Source organism: Geotrypetes seraphini, chromosome 4, assembly GCF_902459505.1.
Source record: "Geotrypetes seraphini chromosome 4, aGeoSer1.1, whole genome shotgun sequence".
NCBI lineage: Eukaryota > Metazoa > Chordata > Amphibia > Gymnophiona > Dermophiidae > Geotrypetes > Geotrypetes seraphini.
In genome coordinates, this window is record NC_047087.1 from 310420364 (window position 1) to 310439131 (window position 18768).

Genomic DNA, 18768 nt, shown 5'->3' on the forward strand with positions numbered 1-18768 from the left:
AATTTACGAGTATGTTGGACAAACGGCCAGAGTCATGAAAACATATTTAACTATATACGGACTAAGGTCCATAGGGCTCCTTTTACGAAGGTGCGCTAGCGTTTTTAGCGCACGCGCTGGATTAGCACGCGCTAGCCAAAAAACTACCGCCTGCTCAAGAGGAAGCGGTAGCGGCTAGCGCGCGCTATTCCACGCGTTAAGGCCCTAACGCACCTTCGGAAAAGGAGCCCATAGTGTTCCATTGGTAGACGGGCCAAGTAGGAATGACTTAATTAATTCCCACGTCACTTATCACTTTTTAAAATTCTATTAAATAATCATTTCAAATTTACGATATGTGAAAAGCTCAGACCCAACAACCCACCTCCAGTGATATATTGCAAAAGAAAGACAAGTAACCAGTGAAGATTATAAGTTTAAGATTTTATATCATGCGGTGCTATGAGACAGGGAAGAGCTGTGATGGTGTCATTCGCAACTGCCTCCGTGTATATCAGTAGAGATGGGTTGTTGGGTCTGAGATTTTCCCATATAAACATATCGTAAATTTGAAATGATTAGAAGGAAGAATGTGTTGATGCCCCTGTACAGGTCATTGGTAAGGCCCTACTTGGAGTATTGTGTTCATGAACGCAAGGAGCCTAAGGAATAAGATGGGGGAATTGGAAGCCATGGCACAAAAAGATAACCTTGACATCACAGGCATCACGGAAACATGGTGGAATGAGGATAACGTCTGGGACACTGTGCTACACCGCAGAGACAGACAGAGTGGGTCAAAAAGGTGGGAGAATTGCCCTATACATCAAAGAGGGCATTGAGTCTACCGGAGAGAACACGCTGGAAACGAAAAATAAGTTAGAGTCTCTATGAGTCAAAATTCCTGGAACAAATGGAACGGAAACGAAGATCGGCATCTACTACCGACCCCCAGGACAGTCCGAAGAAACTGATGGAGAAATGATGGACCAGATTAGACGCAACTGCAGTTATCATGGGTGACTTCAATTATCTGGGGTTAGATTGGAACCTAGACACCTCCGGCTGCTTCAGTTCTTTTCTGAACCCACAAGCTTTATTTCCACCCCAGAACAAATTTGAAACAAGTCCTAACATCCCTCAGAAAGTCTGTGTTTTTGTCCTTCAGTGCCTCATTTGCATAACCTTCCCCAAGGTAGGCTGAATGCAGTTTCCCTGTGTCCCCAGAAGGTGGCGTTTGCAACTGTTCCCATTCAGTTTCAGTATAAAGACTTGTTCCCTTTTCAGTTCTGTCAGAAACCCACTGCCATGGTGGGGTTTCATAAAGATCGGTGAGTTGTAGATTCTGAAGAGACATTTGGGTGAATTTTTTGATTAGGTTAATCAAATTGTTGTGGCATTTTCCTGGATTAACTTCCATTTCTTTTGGGGTTACTATCTATGAAAAAAAAAAAATACACATATACACAGAACGTTTATGACACAGAAGATGGATGATTGTTTGACCCACCTGTGGGATTTGTCTATGTGTTTTCTGTTGCATGACAAACTATTCCTTAGTTCAGTTAATTCCCCCTAATTTGTTAAATATTTGTGTGTTGGAGATCTCAAGTGTCTTTTACAGATGCATAAATAATAAAACTGAAGGAAGTTTGCCTAAATATCTGAAAATCCTGATCATCTTAAGCAAAGTAAAAATGTAATGATTTTTAGATATAGTATAATCTCCGTTATAACGGACTTCAAGGGACCTGGAAAAACGGTCCGTTATATCCAGAGTCCGTTATATCCAGAGTTGCATTTTTTAAAAACTTTATTTAGGTCAACTTGAAACAACGGTCAATCAGTGAACAACAGTCACTGCACAGCCGTATCAGCAACACCAAGAACAAAACTCAGCAAAACATTGGTATGGCACGAAATGATTGCAAAACCAGAACCCTAAAAGATGTTCGAAAGCAGGGGTGTCCAACCTGCAGCCCCGTGAAGCACTTTTTGCGGCCCCGGTCGAGGGCGATGCAGTGTTTTCCTCTGCTGCCCCCGTCTTGCTGCCCCCCTCCTCTGTCTTGCTGCAGCATTTGTGCAGCCCCAGAAACATATTTTTGGGCCAATGCGGCCCAGGGAAGCCAAAAGGTTGGACACCCCTGTTCTACAGCATTTATGTCGTACTGTACTGGAAAGAAAAATACTCTGTCATTTTCTTCTGGGCTGCATTTTGATACTATATCACTGGAATGCCACACGCCTTATAGGCGGAGCCTGCATGGCCATTATAGCCGAAGAAAACTACAGCCGAAGAAAACTACAGCTAAAAGCGGCTCTGGGGACCAAATTGGTTGTCCGTTAAATCCGAAAGTCCGTTATATGTGAGTCCGCTATATGCGATGATTTTCTCTATGTTTATAATGGCGCTCGGCCGGGACCAGCGGACTTCATCCGCTATAGATGAGGTTCCGTTATAAGCGAGTCCGTTATAATAAGATTATACTGTATACATTTTCTGTCACGGTGTGTGCTTATTTCTCTTTGAAGATTCTGCTCAATTTAATATTATCTCGACCAAGCATCTCTAATTACTGTCATATATACACTTAAGAAAAGAACATACTAGGAGGAAGAGTCTCAAAACTTGACGGTAAAAGCCAACGGGACACTGTCGCAGCCATTATTGGAACGATTTCAAAAAGGCGAGTCATTCTCAAAAAAACCGCCCATGCAAATGAGGTAGGCGGAGAGCAGCGGAGGCTCGCTAAATCTACTTGAGATAGCAGATAGCGATTGGCGCATGCGCAGAATATACCAGGAAAGAGGCGCAAATAGGCGCCATGTGCCGAGAAAAGCAATGCCGTAAGCACACAGAATGGGGGAGCCAGGTGTCCTCTTTTTTTTTTATCTAAAGAGGAAATCTGGTAACCCTACTCGTTGCCGCAGTCCAGCACGTCTCTTTCACTTCCTCTCTCCCCCGGTGGGTGCCGTAACTCTTTGGCCGTCAGCAGCGTGACTGAAGTGAACACGCTTCCTTCAGCAACCCGGAAGCTTTCTCTCTGCTACTGTTTTCCACCTATGTGGGGACAGGAAGCAGTAGCAGAGGAAGAGTTTACGAGTCGCCTAAGGCATGCTGCCGACAGCCCCAAAAGTTACAGGAGCGGCCGGGTGACCAAGCACTGGATCCTGTGTGTTGGGGTGGGGCAGGGGTAGGCAATTCCGGTCCTCGAGAGCCAGAGCCAGGCCAGGTTTTCAGAATATCCACCAGGAATATGTATGAGATGGATTTGCTTGCACTGCCTCCTTGAGATGCAAAATCTCATGCATATTTATTGTGGATATCCTGAAAACCTGACCTGGCTCCGGCTCTCGAGGACCGGAATTGCCTACCCCTGGGATGGGGGAAGGACTCCGGCTAGGTGCATACTCTGCCGTAAAGTTATTAGATGTCCGGTTTCCCTGAAACAAAAGTTGTAAAATTATAAAAACCCGCCCGGACTCCAGACACACACGTCCGGAGCAACTCTGGTGACCCAGCATGTCTAATATTGGCCCTGCCAAAGATACAGGGTTTCTATTATAAGGAAGCAGGAACTACAGAGAGTTACCCAATGACCTAATTCAGGGGTGTCCAATGTCGGTCCTCGAGGGCCGCAGTCCAGTCGGGTTTTCAGGATTTCCCCAATGAATATGCATGAGATCTATTTGCATGCACTGCTTTCAATGTATATTCATTGGGGAAATCCTGAAAACCCGACTGGATTGCGGCCCTCGAGGACCGACATTGGACACCCCTGACCTAATTGAAAGAGGAAAATTTCCATGCAAGCTTGATTCCTCACAGCCCAACCCTAAGGCAGGTTGAGACCTGGAGTTCTGGCAGCAGAATGCACTTTACGGCCTAGTCACTAAAATTAATAGAGCAAACTGCATATATCCTAAGTCCCAGCCATGCAACAGAATAAATTATAGGCAAAATAAAATTACAAGCACCTTAAAATAGCTCAAGGTTTATGGACAGATATATTGGGAGTAAGCAAATAAAAACTTTTAAAACTACTAAGCAAACAAAGGCCAAAAGAGCCAGATCCAGCTTCCTGTCAGTCTGTTGCAAGGTGCACTCACTCACTAGTTTCTAAAGTTACCCTTTGCCTGCCGGGCTGGTTCCCTCCCAGTCCCTCCCCACTAGGCAGATCCAAGGAAGACCAACCCCCAGCTGCAGGGAGGAGACAAGAGGTGAACTGGATCAAGAGCAAAAAGCAGCAGCTTGGGCTAATCCAGCTCCCTTCGGTGCCGAAGAAAGGTAGGTCGGGACGTCAGCGGAGGGCCAGGCCGTTTCCTCTTCCTAGAGCCGCCGCCTGCGTTCCTGTCCCGGGGAGCTTGCAGCAGCCGGACGGGCCGGGGAAAGGGGCCGCGCGTTAAACTTTCCCTTTTCGAACGTTCCTGGGAGAAAGGGGGAGGGGACTCTGATCGGCCTTTTTCCTGCACTTTTGAGGCTGGATTTTTGGATCTTGTTTGCAACCGAAAATGAAAGTGCAGGAAGAGGTGAAAGCCGACACGGTAGCAGGAGTGAAGGGGGGGGGGGGGGGAATCATTTGACCTGCTTGAAACTTAAGGCAGGTTTTAACACGGGGACATCAATGTTTATTGTACTTTTCTCTGCTGGGTTGTTTGCTGTTGTTGGTGGATGCAATTGTATTGAGGCCCTCGGTATGTTTATCTTAATTGCAAAAGTAAAATAAAGTACTTTCTTGATCATATGTCTCTTTAGCTATAAATGACAATATTATTATTAAGATTTAGCCAAAAGGAAAGATTTATAAACTATAAAGAGCTTTACCTCAAACAAAATTATCATTTCTTTACTAAGACATTAACTATTTTTTCTGAGGCCCTCCAAGTACCTACAAATCCCAAAATGTGGCCCTGCAAAGGCTTTGAGTTGGAGACCACTGGCTAAACTGTAACCATGACATCCTATTTGTCTTTGGGAAGCAGAGCTGAGATTGTGATGTCATAATGCCTCATTCCACCAATAAGATCCAGCCTCATCAGTGATGTCACAATGGCTTGATTGTCCTGTTCTCCCCTCTGCCCTCCAACCCAGCCAGCAGATTAACTGTTCCCCTTAACTCAGTGGTCTCAAACTCACAGCCTGACAGGTCCTATGTTGAGGCCCTCGGTATGTTTATCATAATCACAAAAGTAAACTAAAACTGTTTCTTGATCGTATGTCTCTTTAGCTATAAATGACAATATTATTATTAAGATGTAGCCAAAAGGAAAGATTTACATAAGAACATAAGAAGTTGCCTCCACTGGGTCAAACCAGAGCTCCATCGTGCCCAGCGGTCCACTCCCGCGGCGGCCCATCAGCTATAAACTATAAAGAGTTTGACCTCATGCAAAATTGTCATTTCTTTAATAAGACATGAACTATTTTTCCTGAGGCCCTCCAAGTACCTACAAATCCCAAAATGTGGCCCTGCAAAGGGTTGGAGTTGGAGACCACTGAGCTAAATAAAAATTTTAAACTAAAAGAAAAAAAAAAAAAAAGAAACTTAAAGGCAGGGCCGACTCGAGGGACTGAGCCAACTTTTCCATTAGCATCCCTCCCCCCCAGCTATGATTCAGCAGTATCTCCCCCCCCCCCCCCTTTCTTTTGTCCGCCTCCTCCTACTGGACCAGATGAGGCACTGGCTCAAGGTACTAGGATCCCAATGCAGTATCAATGCCTCTAAAAGTTTGAAACTGGGATTTGGTCTGCCTGGTCCATAGGTTGAGTCAACCCTGTTGAAATGGAATTTCTGTTTTTGAGAAGAGTCTGGTTGATCGCGATTTTGGCTTTGAAAGTTAAGCTTCACCTCCAGAAACAACTCGAGGCTTTGCACGCTTTCAGTGCCAGAGAGAGAAGATAAATTTGTGGTACAGTATTCCCCGATATTCGCGAGGGTTCCGTTCCAGGAACCCCCGTGAATCTTGAAAAACTGCGAATACGGTTTTCAGTGGGGGGGAGACAGGAGAGGGCAGCCGGAGAGGCAGGAGAGAGCAGCCGGAGCGCCGGCGAGGGAAGGAAATCACTTGCGGTATGCTCCGACCGCCTCTTCCTGCACTAAAGTCGGGCCTCGCCAATCAGGAGCTGCTTTGACACGCAGGAAGAGGCGGTCGGAGCATACCGCGAGTGATTTCCTTCCCTCGCCGGCGCTCCGGCTGCTCTCTCCTGCCTCTCCGTTTGCCCTCTCCTGCCCGGTCATTCGTGGTCGGAAAATACCGCGAATGACTGGGACTGCGAATCGCTGACTTCGAATGACCAGGGGAGCAGAGTACTATTGGGATCTAAATATTTTTATTTTTTTTTATACAAATTTAATAATTACAATATCAGATGATACCAGGAAAAAAAGGGTTTCTTACACATAGTTAACGGAATTTGTACATACAAACAAAATTCCTTTCCAAGCCCACAACTAACTAAACTAAACTAAACCTTAGGTTTGTATACCGCGCCATCTCCACAAGCATAGAGCTTGGCACGGTTTACAGGGTTAGGTTGAAAAGGAGCTACAATGAAGGGTTATAGGAAAGGAGCTAGGAAGATAAAGAACCAAAGAGCGGGAGATGTTAGATTTTTGAAAAGAGCCAAGTTTTCAGGTGTTTGCGGAAGGATTGGAGGGAACTTGAAACTCTGAGCGGGGATGTGAGGTTGTTCCAGAGTTCTGTGGTTCTAAAGGGGAGGGATGTTCCTAGTTTTCCTACGCGGGATATACCTTTTGTAGAGGGGAATGATAGTTTCAGTTTTTGGGAGGATCTAGAGGGTTAGAGGAATTCCAGAAGAGTGGGATAACGGGAGGGAGGATGCCATGTAGGATCTTGAAGGCTAAACAGGCACATTTAAAGAGGACTCTGGAGTGAACTGGGAGCCAGTGAAGTTATGGGAAGACATGCTACTATTTCTAATTACAAAAATAAGAAGAAAACTAAGAATTGGTTCTTGATTCATCCCAGTGAATCTTTAACCAGTCCCTACTATTTGGGACTTACATCCTCCAGTTTCTCAGTAGTGAAACGTATTTAAAAGAAGAAAAAAAACTCATTTCTGTTCTCTAGCTAGTAAGAATTGTTGCAATTGAATGGGATCCCCAAAATACATAGTCAGTGTCTTGTAATTTAACAAGATACAGGGTTAGGTTAAACTAGATAGAACAAAAAAAAGGCAGAAATAGTCAAAACAGGTTCACCAAGGGGGCGCTCAGATTCAAAACTGTGCACACCACACAAGCCACGTATTGACTATTTCTGCCTTTTTTTGTTCTATCTAGTTTAGGTTGTGGCAGTTTTTCTTGGAGTGTGTTTCGTTGTAATTTAACAAGACATTTACATGGAAATTGTAAATAAAATGATGCCTCAAGAGCTAAAACTCTTGTTTTTAATTTTAAAAATTCTTTTCTTCTAAGTTGCGTAGCTCTTGAGACATCGGGCAAAATTCTGACCAAATCTCCACAAAATTTTTATCAGCCTATTTTTAAAGTAAAGTTTCATGATTAACATTTTATCTGTCTCACTCATGCGTGTTATTACCAGTGTGGACCGACTCTGGATCACATCCTGGCAATCTTCCAAAAACTCTGTTAAATTTAGGGATCTATATATTTAAAAGTGGACGCAATGTTACTTTTCATACCTATACTTCAATACATACACTTCCCCCTCCCATTCGCGGTTTCTGCACTCGCAATTTCACATAATTGTGATTTTTTTTCTGGGGAGGAGGAAATTTTAAAAAAACATATTTTTTTACCTCCCTGCCGCCTTCCTGGCCTTACCTGGTGGTCTAGCGGGCTTTCGGGGCAGGAGCGATCTTCCTACGCTCCTGCCCCGTGCAGATCGCCATGAGGAAATGGCTGTAGGGAGTTCCCGTCATAGTCTCGAGAGACTACGGGAACTCACAGCAGCCATTTCCTCATGGCAATCTGCATGGGGCAGGAGCATACGAAGATCGCTCCTGCCCTGAACGCCCTCTAGACCACCAGGTAAGGTCGGGAAGGCAGCAGGGAGGAGGGGGTGGGTCAGAGCCAGATAATCGCGGTTTTTCGCCATTCGCAGTCCGGCTCTGCCCATATCCCCCGCGAATAACAAGGGAGAAGTGTATATATTCCTTAAAAAAAAAGGTGAGGTGAGAATAAAAGATGCACCCCTTTAATTTTAAAAGATAAATATAGACCCAACTTCCTGTCTTTCCTAATTATTTTTCATCAGTCGCTCCTAAGCTTCAGATGCATTGGTGTGATGCCTGTATTGGGCTCAGATGGAGATCTTGTTTTGAGTTCACTGTGCTGTTTTCATCCTTTACTTCTAGTTGCTGCTGGCGGCATAGCGAGGGTAGGATGTGCCTGGAGCAGTGGCACCCCCTGCTTCTTCCCTGCTCCCCTCCCCCCTCCCCGATGCCACACTTGTACAATCCCTTCCTGCCATACCTCGTTAAATCCGGCCTGCTGCTTGTGCTGGCATTGACTTTCCCTCTGACGTCACTTCCTGGCCCCACGACCTGGAAGTAATTTCAAAGGGGCGCCAAGCTGGCGAGAGCAGCAGGCCTGAGAAGTTGCTCGTGCTGGTGAAGATTTAAAGAGGTACAGAGGTGGGGGGGGGAGTGCGTGAGCATTGGGTGGGAGGGACGGAGAGATGCTGCCCCCCCCCCCCACCAAGCCGGTGCCCGGGCCAGTCTGCCACTAGTTGTTCTACCTTTTAGCATTGTTTCACCTGCTGATGAAAGTCCGCTCTTCAGTCGTCTGTGCTGTCTTTCTCCTTTACCTGTAGCTTCGCGATGCCTGCATGGAGTTCTGATGGGGATCAGCAGACATGTCCCGTACCCCGAAATTTTGTCTATGGCGCCAAAAGTTCGTTTTGCCGATATATGTGCACAACTTGATTAATTGGCAATTAACTCAATTAATGTTAATTGGGACTAATTAAAAGTTGCGCACCCAACTCGGACAGTGTAATTTGTAAAAAGTGCGCACCAGCTGCAGTGTGCGAATTTGGAAAAAGGGATGGGACTGGGGGGGGTGCCGATCGGGACGTTCCCTAAAAGTTGGGTGTATTGTTGGAGAATACGCCCGATGCGCATTTAGGCCTGGCTTTAATTGGCCTTTCCGCAGCCTAAGTTATATGGCGCACACTGGCGCTAAGTGTGATTCTATAAAAGGTGCCTGCGCCTTGTAGAATCTCGCTTGGCGTTACACTAGTCGACACCAATGTTTTTTTTTTAGGCATGATACGTAGAAGTTGGCTCGTAGCGTGCAAAATTATTTACTCCACGATGGAAAGTGAAAATGGCTGTGGCCCAGATGTACTAAAGCCAGCGATGAACGATCGCTCATTCCCCCGACCCAACCGCGCAAATAAGCTCATTAATATTGAAACGCCATGTAAACTAGTAGAGCGATTGATGCTCTAACATGGCTGCCCGATGCACTACGAAAAAGTGATCGCTTTTAGCCTTTCAAAAAAAAAGTGACTGGTCAAGACCAGCCGCTTACTTGTCTAACCTTAGTTTATCCCTTTAAAAATAAAAATAAAAAAGGCACGGAGGCTGTGCATGTTAACACAAAAAAAAAAAAAAAAAACACCCCCCCCTCGTGTCAGCGAAAATGGCAGAAGGAATGTCTAATCCCTCCTGCCATGCCAACCCCCCTGTGCAAGAAAAAATGGCAGAAGCGATGCCCACTCCCTCTTGCCTTGGCAACTCCCCTTCTGCCACCCCCTTCGCATAAGAGAAAATTGGCAACATGTCTCATCCCGAACCATCCCCTAGCCTCCCCCTTCCCCCCCCCAAAAAAAGTCAGGCGGGATGCCCCCCCCCCCCCTCCTGCCACTGGATGCTTCTACAAACACCCGGTACCTTTTTTCCTCTGAAAGCAGGAAGGAAGCACCTTCCAGGCCCGCCGATCCAAAATGGCAGGCCTTCCCTCCTCGCTACATAATATGATGCATGGGAATGGGCCTATGGCCCTGATTGGCTCAGATGCCTAAGACCCTCCCCCCAATTATTCCCACCCATCAGCATTGAAAAGCACCAGGGGGGGGGGGAGTGGTTTGAGCTTCCTATATTTTTGGAATTTCTGCTCCAAGGTTTATTGCAGCTGCTTTTGGGCCTGTGATTATTACGTCTGTTTTCCCCAACCTGTATTAGAGTGGTAGTGTTGGTGGTGGGGGCAACGTAACGCTGGCTTTTGCAAATCTACAGTAAGGTTTCTACTGCGGTTTGTACTCACAGAATTCCTATGAGTGTCGGAACATTTACCTCGCTGGCCCGGGGTAGTAGAAACTAGAGAATGACATGGGGGGAAAAATCTGTCCCCGTCACCGGACCACCATCCCCTTCACCGCCCCGTCCCGGCAGCATTCACCCTTCCCTCTTCCCTCTCACCACCTCACTGCCCTTCAGCACCTCTCGCACTGTCCGTGCATCTCCCTTCCTCCCCCTTACCTTCGCGGCGCATTTTAAGGTTTCAGATTTGTTAAAAGCCACCGGAGCATACGTGCAGTCACATGCGTGTGTGGGCTGAAGCTTCTCCTCTGACGCAACCAGGGCCTTGTCCTGTACCTGCGGTGAGCACCTTCCCCCCTCCACTGTTTTGGCGGGCTACCCGCGGCTAGCTGCGGGTAACACCCACCATGTCATTCTCTAGTAGAACCCTCTACCGCTGCTTTGTAAAAGGAGCCCATAGCCAATGACAGCAGATAAAGATCATTCTACTGTTGAGGCTGTATATAATTTTATTTACTATTTTAACTGAATATATGCTAAATAAAATTAAATATGCTGAAAACCCAAACCTTGTTCCACTCACTGGGCCAACCAGAATGGAACAAACATTATTTATCATTGCACCAGAACTTCCTCTCCGACGTCGGAATTGACGTCAGAGGTGAAATCTTGTGGGTCCGGCGCTTGTACGCGCCTGGTCTGGCTCGGGGAGGAAGGAAGAACAAGATCGCAAAGGCAATGCGATCGACTCGCGTTGCCTTTGCGATCTACTGGTCGATCACGATCGACCATTTGGGCACTCCTGCTCTAACTTTTTTTTTTTTTTTTTCTTGAAAATTTATTGAAGATTTTCAAAAATACAGAAATAAAAAATAAACAAAACAGGTCAACAATAAATGGTTACCATAATCAAGACAAAAGAATTCTAGAAATATATATAAAGGAAAAAATTATGTGTATATATATAACAATAATATTGTCATTGGATTCTTGTGATAATCAAAAAGAGATAGGGGAGGAGAGTGATAAAAAGGGGAAGAGGAAAGAAAGGGAGAGGAGAGAGTGATAAAGAAAAAGCCGAAGGGGGGGGGAAGAGGATCTTAAATCAGGGGAAAGAAAAAAGGGAAAAAGGGGGGAAGGAAAAAGAGAGATCCCCCAGAGGCCAAAGAGAAAAAGAAGAGAAGGAAGAAAAGAGGAAGAAAGTGGAAACAGAGAGCAGTAATATACTCAGATGTATTGAGTTCTCAAAGAGAGTCCAAATAATCTGTAAAAGCGGCCCATTTAGTGTGAACATTAGCAGAAAGAGGCATTTCGGAGGCTCTAGCTTGTAGCCACAGTCCTGAGCCCCCACTCACCAGAGTGCAGTGCTTGTTCTCGAGCCGTACCTCTCCTTGGTGCAATGCCAGTTAGTGACACTCGCCCTCCCTTCTGTCATCTTTAGCGATCCTCCGCCCCTGGAGATGGGTCAGGCGTGTTTCATCGCAGCTGTTTCACGGAGACCACACTGAAACGTCCCACGATGAAACCGCTGCGATGAATTGTCTCATTCTATGTAATAAGCTACTAAGTAACAGAATTAAAAAAAAAAAAAACAGGAGAAAATATTTCTTCACTCAACGTGTAATTAAACTCTGGATTTTGTTGCCAGAGAATGTTGCTAAAGCAGTTAGCTTAGCAGGGTTTAAAAAAGGTTTGGATAACTTCCTAAAACAAGAGTCCATAAGCCATTATTAAGATGAATATGGAGGAATCCACTGCTTATTCCTATCATAAGCAGAATAAAATGTTTTACTGTTTGAGATCTTGCCAGGTACTTGTGACCTGGGTTGCCTGCTATTGGAAACAGGATACTGGGCTTGATGGCAGCTCTTATGTTCTTCGTAGGATGTTGCCATGTGGTACTTGAGCACCTAAATTTTCAGAACTGCCTCCAAAGTGGAAATGTCCCTGGTGATCACAAGCTAGGCATCGTTAGCGATTCCATAATCTCATAAAGGCAAAATGAAACACAGATGTAACGCTGAAAATTCGCTTTGCAAAGAGCGTACAGGCTGTAAAAATGTATAGGAGTTTCCAGCTTCAGTTTCTAGCGATCACATTGGATTGTGTTTGTGTTCTGCAGATGACGGATCCTCAGGGAGTTCTTCAGCCATCACCTGAACGTGATGATGAGGTCAAAGATCAGCAAGAGGATGTGGTGGATGCGAAGCCCAGCAGGAGTAACAGGTTTTCTTTTCTCGGCAGGTAATCATTGGCACAACCCTTTTGTTCATAGTTAAGTTGTGCGTCCAAAGGGTTGGCCAACTAGAGATCCATGTGATGGCCAAAATGGGAGTTCTACTTCTCTTCACAAGAGGATGCCTACCAGGGCCGCTTTAACCACTCATGGGACCCTAGGCAAATATTTGCGGATGGCTTCCCCCCACCAAGTCCAGGGCCTCCCTCCCCCCCCAGTTCAGTAGCGCCCTGTTCCCTCCCCTTGTCTTGCAGCACCCTTTTCTCCTCATCTCCTTGTCAAGTGGTCTGCTTACCTTGCTTCCCAGGAATAAAAAGCGGCACAACGACGTGGAGCCACCATAGGTCTGTTCCGCTGTTGGCTCTGCTGGCCCCGCCCCTCAGAAATAGGAAGTGATGTCAAAAAGAGCAGGACCAGCAGAGCCATCAGTGGCACTGCCTGATGGTTGCTCTGTGCCTTTATACTCCTTTTTATCCCTGGGAAGTGGATGCACCGGAGAGAAGGAAGATGCTGGACTGGAGTAGGTCCTGTGCTTAGGGTCACATTCACATTCAGGCCCCCTGTTAAGCTTGGCCAGCTTCATGACTGTCATAAGCTGCAGATGTCACATTTACTCAGTCCAGCAGTGGTTAAGGGCCTTCATCTAATCTAATCTACTGTATGCCTAAAAAGGTTCAAGGCAATGTACAATTTGAGTAAAGGCAGAGAAGAGACAGGGAGAGGGAGGAAGGTCTTCAGGGAGAAGTGGAGAGTAGAGTTAGTGATACATTTTATATTGAAGACGTTGATATCGCACGCTAACAGATGGAGCGAATGAAGGCAACGTGAGCAACACTTGTGATGGTGGTTTAATGTTTAACAGAGACCATCATCGGATTCCACTATCGTTTGCCATCTCACCCAGGTCAGCAAAACCCAGGCTGATCCAGCCCTGGCTTTGCCCCCGGCGTACTTCTGATTTCCCAATGAGCAGGACTAACTCTCCAGAACGTTGCTCACCTGGGCTGAGATCGCAAATCTTCTCTTTCGCGTAGGCCACAAAATGGCAGATGGCAATTCTTCCAGCCAGATCATATTCAGTCAGGACAATTCCACAACTGATACACGTAAATATGCAGAATTACATTACATTACATTAGAGATTTCTGTTCCGCCATTACCTTGCGGTTCAAGGCGGATTACAAAAGAGATGAAAAACGTTGGGTTACAATGGAAGAACATTTGTCCCTTCTAGAGAGGTAAAGAGTAGGTTATGTAGTTTCTGTGTGGCGGGAAGAGGGAGGGGGGGGAAGGACGGTAAGTTTGAAGTTTACGGCTGTTTCAGGAATTTCTTGAAGAGTGTAGTTTTTATTTATTTTCTGCCTGCATGGCGCGCAGATACAAGGGTGGGGCGTTCAAATAGGCAATACCGCCATTTATGCCCTTATAAAATACACTTCCCCCCTCCCCATTCGCGGTTTCGGCAATCTCGATTTCACATATTTGCGATTTTTGGGGGAGGGGGGGAAAAGGAAAAAACCCCATAGTTGAGCCTTCCCCCGGCATCCCGGGCTCACCTGGTGGTCTAGCAGGCTTTCGGGGCAGGAGCGATCTTCCCCGTGTAGATCGCCAATAGGAAATGGTTGCCATGAGCTCCCGCCGTAATCTCGAGAGACTACGGGAACTGCTAGACCACCAGGTAAGGCCGGGATGCCGGGAGGGAGGCGGGGATGGGTCAGAGCCAGACCAGAAGATATTTGCGGTATTTGACCGTTCACGGTCCGGCTCTGCCCCTATCCCTGGCGAATCCGGAGGGAGACGTGTACTGTGAGTTATAGGCAACCGCAGTTACGCCAGATCTGTGGCTGGTGTAACTAGAGGCGTGCAGATGTGAGGGCAACGATTCCGGGTTACGCTTCTGTTCTTATACGCCGCAAATTTAAGAGATTTCATCAGCGTCTTTTGCCTTTTCAAGCGGCATCTTGGGACAGGTGACGGGTCTGAAGCGCGCGAGACAGACGCACGCCGACAATTCGGCGCAGGACTTCATCGCGCCGAAGAAAAACCTACTTTTAAAGGGCTCCGACAGGGGGGGTGTGGGGGGAATCCCCCCACTCTACTTAATAGGGATTGTGCTGGCGTTGGGGGGGTGGGGGGTGGGGTATAACCCCCTACATTATACTGAAAACTTAATTTTTTTCCCTAAAAAATAGAGAAAAAGTTGAGTTTACAGTATAATGTGGGGTTACAACCCCTCCAAACTCCCCCCCCACGTCAGCACGACCACTATTAAGTAAAGGAAAGGGAGTGTTTCCATACTTTTCACAAAATCAATACAGCCCAAGATCATTAAGAAAGCTTTAGATCCTACTGGATAATAGTACAAATAGAATTACATAACACCCACGTATGCCTGGTAAATGTTTATGCCCCGAATAGTGATTCTCCTGAATTCTTTCTACAGCTACTTAACACAATTCAAACTTTTGAACCTCTTCCCATCATCATCATCATCGGACAGGAGGAGCAGCAGCAAGAATAGCTAAGGGAGAGGAAGAGGAGCAGGAGAAAGCTGTTTAAAAGCAGTTAAAGTAAAGAAAAGAGCCGAGGAGGAAGAGCAGGAAGCTAGGGGCAGGGCGAGAGTAAGCTCTGCCCACCCCCACCACGTCGGAAGAGTCAGCGTCCGAACTCCCCTACAAAAGGGGAGGAGTCAAAGACACACGCGGTGCACAGCATCGGACAGGAGGAGCAGCAAGAATAGCCAAGGGAGAGGAAGAGGAGCAGGAGAAAGCTGCTTTTAAACAGCTTTCTCCTGCTCCTCTTCCTCTCCCTTGGCTATTCTTGCTGCTCCTCCTGTCCGATGCTGTGCACCGCGTGTGTCTTTGACTCCTCCCCTTTTGTAGGGGAGTTCGGACGCTGACTCTTCCGACGTGGTGGGGGTGGGCAGAGCTTACTCTCGCCCTGCCCCTAGCTTCCTGCTCTTCCTCCTCGGCTCTTTTCTTTACTTTAACTGCTTTTAAACAGCTTTCTCCTGCTCCTCTTCCTCTCCCTTAGCTATTCTTGCTGCTGCTCCTCCTGTCCGATGATGATGATGATGGGAAGAGGTTCAAAAGTTTGAATTGTGTTAAGTAGCTGTAGAAAGAATTCAGGAGAATCACTATTCGGGGCATAAACATTTACCAGGCATACGTGGGTGTTATGTAATTCTATTTGTACTATTATCCAGTAGGATCTAAAGCTTTCTTAATGATCTTGGGCTGTATTGATTTTGTGAAAAGTATGGAAACACTCCCTTTCCTTTACTTAATAGTGGTCGTGCTGACGTGGGGGGGGAGTTTGGAGGGGTTGTAACCCCACATTATACTGTAATATACCCCGTCGGACACACACACCCCGTCGGAGCCCTTTAAAAGAAGGTTTTTCTTCGGCGCAATGAAGTCCTGTGCTGAATTGTCGGCGCGCGTCGTCTCGCGGGCTTAAGACTATGAACCCTTGGGACAAGGATCTGTATCATTTAATTATGTTTTCTCATATCTATCAACAATTTCAGCGTGCCTTAAAAACATCAAATCCTATGGAAATTTAGGAAAATCCGGTTTATTGTACTTCCTTTTGTATATCCTTTATCTTTTGTGAACCGCATAGAACTGAACCGTTTTGCGGTATAAAAGTGAGTTTTATGTTATGTATTTTGTGGTCTTTACTGGAATCTGGGCGCGCAAATTCTATTATGGGATTGGCTCTCAAGGGGCATCATCAGAGCATCTGAAAGGCGAGGTCCACTTATAGAATCCTTATGACATCCTGTTTATCTTGCCTGTTTAGATTGTAAGCTCTTTGAAGCAGGGACTGTCTTCTTTGTGATTCTGTACAGCGCTGCGTACGTCTGGTAGCGCTCTAGAAATAATTCATAGCGGTAGTAGCAGTGTGAAGAGTTTCAGTCTTTGGGAAGCAGAGCTGAGATTGTGATGTCATAATGCCTCAATCCACCAATAAGAGCCAACCTCATCAGTGATGTCACAATGCCTCAATTATCCTATACTTGGCTCACATAAGAGATGCCATACTGGGACAGACCGAAGGTCCATTAAGCCCAGTATCCTATTTCCAACAGTGGCCAACACAGGTTCTAAGTATCTGGCAGAAACCCAAAGAGTAGCAACATTCCAGAGCTGAGATTGTGATGTCATAATGCCTCAATCCACCAATAAGAGCCAACCTCATCAGTGATGTCACAATGGCTTGAATGTCCCGTACTCCCCTTTGCCCTCCAACCCAGCCAGCTGATTAACCGTTCCTCTTAACTGTATCCATGACATCTTGTTTGTCTGTTTAGATTGTAAGCTCCTTCAAGCAGGGACTGTTTTCTTCTTTGTGACTCTGTGCAGCGCTGCGTGTGTCTGGTGTGTCTGGTAGCTCTATAGAAATAATTACTAGTTGTAGTAGAATCGCCTCCAGTCTGGCTGCTGGTCTCCCCCCCTCTCCTCCCAGCAGCTTCCTGGCACTTGAATTCCTGCCTTCGCTCACTGCATCTATTGGCATGAATGCCCTTAACCATTGCTTTATTGGGTAAAAAAAAGTAAATTTGATGACGTCTCTCGGCTCCTGCAAAAACTTCATTGGCTTCCTATAATTTCCAGGGTTTATTTTAAATGTGCCTGCTTAACATTTAAGATCTTGCCTGGCACCCTTCCTCCTTTAATTCCCCTGTCTTGGAATTCTGTAAGATCTGACATTGCCAGATCTACTCAGAAATTTAAATTGTCTTTTCCTACGCTGAAAGGCGTTACCTACATTGGCAAATTAGGGAAGTCTCTACGTTTCAAAATTACTGAGCTGTGGAATGATTTTCCTATTCAACTGCGCGATCTGGGCTCTTTCCAACCATTTCGAAAACATCTGAAAGCTTGGCTATTTTCACAGTTGTAAATTCCGCTCCTCTCCATACTATTCCATCCATATTGTATCTGTTCTCCTTTCTAATTTCTTGTAAACCGTGCCGAGCTCTACTGATAGAGAAGATGCGGTATATAAGCCTAAGGTTTAGTTTGGTTTAAAGGTAACAGCAGGGCATGCTAAGGAGATAAAATTCCTTGATTAAATCAAGGACTCCTTTATGGAGAAGCCGATTCAGGAAATGGCAGCTCAGTGTTTCCCTCTGTTGAATGATTACAACATCTCCTATCTCTGGTAACTACTTCATAGTACAGTACTCCCCGAAATTCACGGGGGTTCTGTTCTGGGATCCCCTGTGAATTTTGAAAAAGTGCGAACACAGTTTTTCGCCCGTCGAGAGGCAGCAGAGGGCAGCTGGGGCGCCGGCGAGTACAGAAAATCACTCGCGGTATACTCCGAGTCAGGTTGCACCAACCAGGAGCCAGATAGCGTGTCAAAGCAGCTCCTGATTGGTGCAACCCTGATTTCAGTATAAGGAAGTGGCGGTCGGAAAATACCGCGAATTAGTGGGGGTTTACTGTAAACTGCTTTATATTTCATTGTTGTAACGCAAGTCACCTTGAACCTAGATAGGCATTAGAGAGACCCAGAAATTGAAGATTAGATTCTGTTCTGCTGCTTCCTTTGCACGGAATCGGGGTGCAGTAGTGTAGAAGCTGAGAGGCACCCCTGCCCTTGTCTCCGCCCCCTTCCCCCTGCTCCTGCGCCGATCCCCCTGCTAAGCGCAATCCCCCCTTCCCCCGAATCTCTACTTGTTCACCACCGCGAGCAACAAAAACGTCAATGTGCTCCATGTGACATCCGAAAGTGATGTCAGTGGGAGGGACGACGAGGTCGCGAGGAGCACATTAAAGTTGTTGCTTGCGGTAGTGAACAACTAGAGGTTCGGGGGAAGGGAAGGGGGGCGCGCGTGTGGTGAGAAGAGACTGCCCCCCTCCCCTGGCCCCTCCCTTACTATGCCACTGTCAGGGTGGCATGCTTTTGGCACAATTCCCTAGGCATGACCCTCTACACTGTAAAATGGCACCTAAACATGATGATGTATAGTTTAGGTGGGTGTAAACATTTGATGGAGTCTGAACGGAGTGCATGCCTATTTTTTATTTTTTTTTTGCAATCTAGGTGTGAGCGTTTCCACCCCTTTTGGCCGACATAAATGGTTGCACCGAAATCGTACATGTGAATTTGCAGTGTGCTACACTGGTATTCTGTAATCTTGCTTTCCATGCCTAAAAATAGGTGTCTCTAAACAGAATTGAGAAGGACGTGTTTTCTGCTTCAGAAACTGGCACCGCTATGCCCCTCAGTCACTGCTTAATACTGGGCAAAGCTGCAGTACCTCCTACCACCATCAGATGGCGAGGCA

The 18768-nt window shown here is 46.3% G+C and overlaps 1 protein-coding gene across 2 annotated transcripts in view; it reads left to right on the top strand.

Moving 5' to 3' along the window:
- The first annotated feature begins 4085 nt into the window (after window positions 1-4085).
- CASP7 (caspase 7) overlaps window positions 4086-18768 on the top strand; it is a 60969-nt gene continuing 46286 nt past the window's right edge. The window contains exons 1-2 of one of the 2 annotated variants that reach the window (XM_033943537.1): window positions 4086-4267; window positions 12354-12475. In XM_033943537.1, coding sequence (XP_033799428.1) covers window positions 12354-12475 — 122 coding nt within the window. In that variant the 5' untranslated portion in view covers window positions 4086-4267. The remainder of the gene's footprint in view (window positions 4268-12353; window positions 12476-18768) is intronic. The other variant, XM_033943536.1, reaches the window with a different exon arrangement.